The 7,468-nt window shown below is 55.6% G+C and overlaps 1 protein-coding gene across 1 annotated transcript; it reads left to right on the top strand.

The window, feature by feature from the left end:
* Positions 1–4,464: 4,464 nt before the first annotated feature.
* Positions 4,465–5,541, top strand: LOC136393839 (testis-specific serine/threonine-protein kinase 2). Its single transcript, XM_066366488.1, has one exon. It carries the CDS (start codon positions 4,465–4,467, stop codon positions 5,539–5,541), a length of 1,077 nt encoding a protein of 358 aa, XP_066222585.1.
* Positions 5,542–7,468: the final 1,927 nt, after the last annotated feature.

Raw genomic sequence — 7,468 nt, 5'->3', positions numbered from 1 at the left:
TGCCAGTAGAGAAGGGTGGGAAGAGAACCCACAAGGCTGCTGGTGGGGAGAGACCTGCAGAGGGCAGTGGACCAGCTTCTCAGACTCTCTTGGCAACTTAGTTTTTCTACTCTGTCCACTGGGAGTTCCCTTGTGTTCACCTGGCTCCCAGTTCTCAATGGTGCCCTGAGTCATCCCACCCTGTGATCATTCCCCCTGACCCAGGGGAAGCAGGGCGCTACTGGACAGCCCAGCCATACTCCAGCCTGCTTGTCCCACAACTATGTGGCCTTGACCACACCCGGTTTGTTTCCCTATACTCTCAGTCTGTCCTCAGGCGTGATGCTCCCTGCCAGAGTGGATAAGCTGATACCAGTGAGCAAGAGACAGGACAGGTATCCTCACAATGCATGCCTGGACCCTGCAGCCATCAGTCTCCCACAGTGGGAGCAAGCTTGCATTTTGCATCACCAACCACCATGCTCTGCAGGGCCCTTCCTTGTGCAGTCCTCACCTCTGCTGTGATGGCCCTTTCTCTCCCTGCCCTGCACTCACTCTGACAGCCTCATGTGGTTGGCCACTAAAAGGGCAGGAGCCGCCTGACCAGGCGGTGGCACAGTGGATAGAGTGTTGGACTGGGATGCAGAGGATCCAGGCTCGAGACCCCAAGGTTTCCAGCTTGAGTACGGGCTCATCTGATTTGAGCAAGTCTCACCAGGTTGAGCCCAAGGTCGCTGGCTTGAGCAAGGGGTCACTCAGTCTGCTGTGAGAAAGCAATCAATGAACAACTAAGGAGCCACAATGAAGAATTGATGTTTCTCATCTCTCTCCCTTCCTGTCTGTCTGTCCTTATCTGTCCTTCTCTCTGACTATCTCTGTCTCTGCCACACACAAAGAATCAACCAATGATGGCATGAATGAGTGAAGCAACAAATCGTTGTTTCTTTCTCTCTAAAATACAATTTAAAAAAATTATAGTAAGACTAAAGGCTCCAAGAGCCTAGAGCCATGCAACTTGACTGGTGGTGGAGTGGAATTGCAGAGTACGATGGAGTAGAATTGGGATGGGGGTTCTGCGGTCCTCTCTGCAGCCTGCTGCAGTCCTCAAGGCAGTGGGCAATGTGTGGCAAGAGGGCCTAGGCGGTAGAGGCTGCAGGAAGGAGCTCTTAGTGTATGCTCTCCAGGTGGGGAGACAGCTCAGCAAGAATAGAGGACTTGGCACTGGCCGGTTGGCTCAGCGGAAGAGCGTCGGCCTGGCTTGCGGGGGACCCGGGTTCGATTCCCGGCCAGGGCACATAGGAGAAGCGCCCATTTGCTTCTCCACCCCCGCCCCCCCTTTCTCTCTGTCTCTCCCCCCCACCCCCTGCAGCCAAGGCTCCACTGGAGCAAAGATGGCCCTGGCGCTGGGGATGGCTCCTTGGCCTCTGCCCCAGGCACTAGAGTGGCTCTGGTCACGGCAGAGCGACGCCCCAGAGGGGCAGAGCATCGACCCTGGTGGGCGTGCCGGGTGGATCCCGGTCGGGCGGATTCCGGTCAGGCGCATGCGGGAGTCTGTCTGACTGTCTCTCCCCGTTTCCAGCTTCAGAAAAAAAAAAGAAAAGAAAAAAAGAATAGAGGACTTCCTGAATCACACAATATGGAGTAGCAGTGGGTGACTGAAGCCACACCTCCCCAGGTAGCCAAATATGCAGGTCAGTCCTGTGAGCTGCCCAATGAACGGGGCTCGTTCCTGGTTTAGACCCCTTCAGTGACCCACTAAAGCCTTTAAAATCAGGACCCTTGGCATGGACACTGTGGCCCAGTGCGCCCTCCCTCCCAGCGCTGCACGCTCTCAACACATTGTCCATTCAGGCCATCCTGTACACTAGCAGTCCTCATCCTCCTCCATGTGGCTAACTCCTACAACTTCAGCCTTCCCTAGCTTTCCAGTCTTTCCAAGTCCAGTCCCCAGTTCTGTTGTCATTGCTTCATGTTCCTGGTGTCACAACACAGTCAATATGGGGCATTCACACTTACTGGTGTGACACTCAGCCTCCCTGACGTCTGGGCTCCAGGAAGGCATGAGCCCTTTCTAGTTCATCAGTGTACCCCAGCACCTGGACCTGACCCTCAAAAGCCTACGAGGTGAATGGACAAGTGGGCACTAAATTTATGAGGGAAACCATAGCTCAAGAGTGGCATTCCCAGAGTCTGCAGGTCTCTGACCCAAAGGACTGCCAGTTCGGAGTCCCATTGGAGGGCCCCTGGTCCAGGCTTACACACCAGGGGTCCTAGTGATGCTGGGGGCCAGCAGCACCCAGAGCATCAACCATTAAGCCTAAGCTCCTGCCTCCAACACACCAAGAGTTCCTGCCTCGGCATGCACATCCTGGACAAAGCTACCTGCTTTATACCCCTGCACGATGCTGAGACCTGCCTCCTCCAAGAACCAAAGAGGCAAAACAAAACAAAACAAAACAAAAAAACCAAAGAGGCCACACTGTCCAAGAAAGAGCAGGGTATGGGGGAGTAGAATCCACAAAATGTGTCAGCAGAGTCAGCCAAGAAGGAAGACATGCAGGATTACTCCAAGTAGAACATTTGGGGCACAGAAGAAAGTTGGGGAGTCATCCTCACCCAGCTGTGAGGACAGAACTGAGCCCTGACCTGCAAATTCTCATAGCCAGCCCTTTCTGGGACACAAAGGAGTAAAGTACTGGTCATTTAGGCCAGATAGAGCCCCCAGGAGAAAGCGGGCCCTAAAGTGGCCTGGCTGCTGAAGGTTCATGCTAGTTGCCCGCTGTGGGCTCATCCTGCCCAGACCAGTCACTCCCGCCAGGCACCTGTACTCTGGCTGCCCTGCTGCTACCAACTTCCACATGGGGCTCCAGACACAGGGTACTCCTCACGTGCTCCAGGTGCATCCACACGGCCATGCTCTGGTCAATACGTTACATCGCCTGTCATGTCTTGCCTCCTGTCACCATGGTGGAGCCCTACTGGTGAAGCTGCTTGCCAGCTCCATCTCAGCCCCTAGCCACGCACACAGAAGCAGGACTTCCTCCCTCTCCTCTGAATAGAGTACATGGCACACCTGTTCTGACAATTTGCTACATGTGGGCACGGGGTGCCTATGACAGAAAACAAATTAATAGCAGGGCTTTCAAAGTATCTAAGGGATGTATAGAGGAGACCCTATTTTCCAAAGCAGAACACCACACATGTACCCTTAAAGAGGGTTTTCACATTGCTCCCAAGCTCAAAAGGCGATCTGAGAGATGCGAACAATGTACTTTCCCAGGGTTCCAACAGCTACAACATGCCATTCCTCACAAAACCCAAACTGACATAATATAGGACCTCTTCTCAGCCAGGTGCTTGGGCTTAACAGTTGATGCTCTGGGTGCTGCTGGCCCTCAGCATCGCCAGGACCCCAGCACCAAGGCTCTTCCCAGGGCCCTGCCTGATTGCTGATCAGTACACTGGACACTGTTGTTTCTCTGTCCCCCAGACTTCCAGGCCCACCTCCTCTTGCCCAGGCAAAGGCACCAGCCTCCACTAACCCCGAAGTCCATTCTCTATGATGCCATCTTTAAATGTGACTTGGGTCACAGCTCTTCTTGCCCTGTGCCCTGCAATGGCTCTCTATCATTCAGGGAAAGGCCCTTAACTTACCTCCATTTCCCTCCTGCCTGTTAGACTCAGCCATTCTCAGAACAAGCCCTCTCCTCCCCCAGGCTCTTCTCTACCTGGGAGCCTCATCACCTCCTCTACCTGACTGGAGCCGGACTCAGCCTCCAGGCCTGCCCCAATCCTTGGAACTCATCTGCGAACCTGGGACCTGCAGCACCCCAGAGCCTTTCCTGTCCTTCCACCCCGTGCATGTTCTGCTCACTGCGGCAGCAGCACTCATCCACCTAGTTCTCTGCCCCAAACAGAGGCTGCTCTTGGAACCACCACCAGGCTGGCCAGACTAAAGCAGTCCCTCCCAAGCACTGCCAGTTCCGAGGACACAAGCCCTAGATGCAGTTTTCTTCACACCCCAAAGAAGCTGCAGGAAACTGGCCTTAGTGAGACAGGAACCAAAGCAGGGTCAGTCCCCACAGCCAGGAGAAGAAAACTAGCACAGGGCTGGTGCTCCAGATGGACCTGGGCAGCCCCCACATTGGGCCTGACTTGTGACAGGTAAGCCATGGCGAGGAGAAGCAGGACAGATTACCACAGTCCTGGGTGCCAGCTTCCTTCCAGTGGGTAGGGAGTGGGCACTCCTGCCAGGTCAGCCTGGCTTCCAGGGTTCCAGGGGCCCTGTTCCCCCCAGCCTAGTCCCCACTCCTGGCTGCCTGGCTTTATGACTTCACATGCTGAAGTCACATGGAGATAATGCTGAGCATTCCTCAACAGGTCCAGGCCAGCCCAGCTAGACAGCTCCCCATGCTGTAAATGAGGACAATGCCTGCTGGCCCACGTGGGGAGGGGATGTAGAGGGCGCCGGCCGCTCCTGGCACCATGGACGATGCCACGGTCCTAAGGAAGAAGGGTTACATCGTAGGCATCAGTCTTGGAAAGGGCTCCTACGCAAAAGTCAAATCAGCCTACTCCGAGCGCCTCAAGTTCAATGTGGCGGTCAAGATTATTGACCGCAAGAAAACACCCACCGACTTTGTGGAGAGATTCCTTCCTCGGGAGATGGACATCCTGGCAACTGTCAATCACCGCTCCATCATCAAGACTTATGAGATCTTCGAGACCTCGGATGGGCGCATCTACATTGTCATGGAGCTTGGCGTCCAGGGCGACCTCCTTGAATTCATCAAGTGCCGGGGGGCCCTGCACGAGGATGTGGCACGCAAGATGTTCCGCCAGCTCTCCTCAGCTGTTAAGTACTGTCATGACTTGGATGTCGTCCACCGAGACCTCAAGTGCGAGAACCTTCTCCTTGACAAGGACTTCAACATCAAGCTGTCTGACTTTGGCTTCTCCAAGCGCTGCCTGCGTGATTGCAGCGGGCGCATCATTCTCAGCAAGACCTTCTGTGGGTCAGCAGCGTACGCGGCCCCTGAGGTCCTCCAGGGCATCCCCTACCAGCCCAAGGTCTATGACATCTGGAGCCTGGGCGTGATCCTCTACATCATGGTCTGTGGCTCCATGCCCTACGATGACTCTGACATCAAGAAGATGCTGCGCATCCAGAAGGAGCACCGTGTGGACTTCCCACGCTCTAAGAATCTGACGGGTGAGTGCAAGGACCTCATCTACCGTATCCTGCAGCCGGACGTCAGCAGGCGGCTGCACATCGACGAGATCCTCAGCCACTCGTGGTTGCAGCCCCCCAAGCCCAAAGCCCTGTCTTCTGTCTCCTTCAAGAGGGAGGGTGAGGGCAAGTACCGGGCCGAGTGCAAACTAGACACCCGACCAGGCTCACGGCCCGAGCACCGGCCCGATCACAAGCTGGGGGCTAAAACCCAGCACCGGCTGCTGGGGGCACCTGAGAATGAGAACAAAAAGGAGGACAGGCTGGCCGAGACCTCCAGGGCCAAAGAACATCACATCTCCGGAGCTGAGATGGGGAAGGCAGGCACCTAGGATGCGAAGGGCTGGGAGGTGTGGTACATGGTGGTGCCCACATAAACTAAGTAGGTAGGTAGGAGCTGAAGAAGGCACAGGTGCAAGGAACAAGTAAAATCTGTCAATTAAACCACTATTTTGATTACGTTCTATTAGCTTTCTTCCACTTAGGAGCAAAAACAGTAATTACTGACAATTCAATAAACCACAAAGTGTAAATAAACATTGAGAGTGCTCCCTGAAGAGTCTTGTTATCCAGGACTCAGCCAGCATAGGGGTCCAGGGACTGGTGCTCAGACAAAGGTATTCACAGAGAGATCTCATGGGCAAAAAGATCACAGCCACAGACCATCTGCCAAGCCACCACTGGTCTCCCTCTCACTTGCCCCCGCCCAGCGCCTTCAAGGCTGGATAGATAGATGCATGTCTCCCACCTCAGGTGCTGCACAGCCCTCTCTGACCCCCGCCCACTCCCTCAGACAGCCCTTCTTCAAAGTTCTCTTCTTCCCTCTCCTGCCCTCCCTCCAGAGGACCCCCTTCACCCACCAGGCAGGTAACCTCAGCCAAGACGTCTGATCTGTACCCTCTCCACTACACCCTGACGGCCCCACACAGCAGTCTTATTTTGTCACCTGTCACCCTCAGGGCACACTCCCAATAGGCCAGCCAAGTGCTGGAAGTGGTAAGCACCTGGCCTTAGGTAGTGGTAAGCACTGCCCAGGCAGTGTCCCTCTCTGCATCTCACTCACCCCCCCTCAAACCTCTGGCATCCCACTTCTTGGGGGGCACCCTCAGGCCCAAGGTCATCCTTCCCTATGAAGGAAAAGCATGAAAACGCATGTTTTCTAGTCCCTGCTCTTGGTCCAAGCTTACCTGCTAAGTCCACCCCCAACCCCCTTGATGGGTCACATGGCACAGCCAGGGCTCGGCCCTGGAAGCTTGCAGGGACTCACTGCTGAGCTTAGGCTAGTGGTACCCAGGCAGGCAGAAGGCCCTGCGCCAGCCTCCAGAAGACATTGGCACTCATGAAGGGCAGAAGAGGGCCGATGCAAAGGTACCCAGGAAGATGGCCTCATGCAGGGCTGGTGTGCTCAAAGCAGAACTCCAGTCTGAGGGATTCCAGGTTGGCTCCCTGAGCAGCAAGCCCCCCAAGGGCACAATCTGACCCCACTTGAGGCCAGAAGAGACTCATCTGGCAAGCAGCCACAGTCTTGGTCCCCACCCCCATGCGAAGAAGCTGGCTCTGGGCCTCCTGGCAGTTGAGCACCAATGTGCTCAGGCTGCCAAGCAAGTGCTGGCTGGTGGTGCACGTGGTGCTGTCAGGTCTGCAAGGAGCCAGGCTCCAATGCTTGACACTGGGGCCTGGGTTACTGTTACCTGGGATTACTACGGATGGAAATGACGAGGGGAGATGGATGACTCAGCAGCCTATAGATGGCAGTGCCTGGAGCACTAGGAGAGAAAGGCAGATGGAGATACCCCTGCCCTACCTGACCTATAAATCAGTCTCTTGAAGGTCATGGTGAGAGCACTGGCAAAGTCCCTGATGCCACAGTGTGGCCTGACACTCATGTAGGACCCATGCAGTACTAGCAAACCATGCAGGCCAGGCCTAGCTGGAGAGGTTGCAGACCTGGACCCAGAGCCCCAGGTGAACCCTAGAGGCTGAACTCCCAATGGCTCTGTCCCTCTCTCAGGGGAATAGAACTTGGGGTGGGGGTGGACAGAGTAGGGAATCAACATGCTGTGAGCTTGGTTCAGAAGTACAGCAGTGCCACAGAAAGCAACACAGGTGGTGGCAGGAAGGGCCAGACACCCTGGCCCTCCGAGGGTCACCCCACACAGCAGCTTCCTCCCCAGGAGGCCCACAGTCCTGAGACCTCGATGCAAGTAGGAGGGCGGCCTTGGGGCCGTGAAGGAGGCGGGATAAAGAGATGGCCCTACA

The sequence above is a fragment of the Saccopteryx leptura genome, chromosome 2 (assembly GCF_036850995.1).
Source record: "Saccopteryx leptura isolate mSacLep1 chromosome 2, mSacLep1_pri_phased_curated, whole genome shotgun sequence".
Taxonomy (NCBI): Eukaryota; Metazoa; Chordata; class Mammalia; order Chiroptera; family Emballonuridae; genus Saccopteryx; species Saccopteryx leptura.
The sequence above is the reverse complement of the archived record's forward strand: the minus strand, read 5'-3'. Positions and strand labels throughout refer to the sequence as shown.

Coding starts and splice junctions, on each gene's coding strand:
- LOC136393839 (XM_066366488.1), top strand. CDS start 4,465: ATGGACGATGCCACGGTCCTAAGGAAGAAGGGTTACATCGTAGGCATC.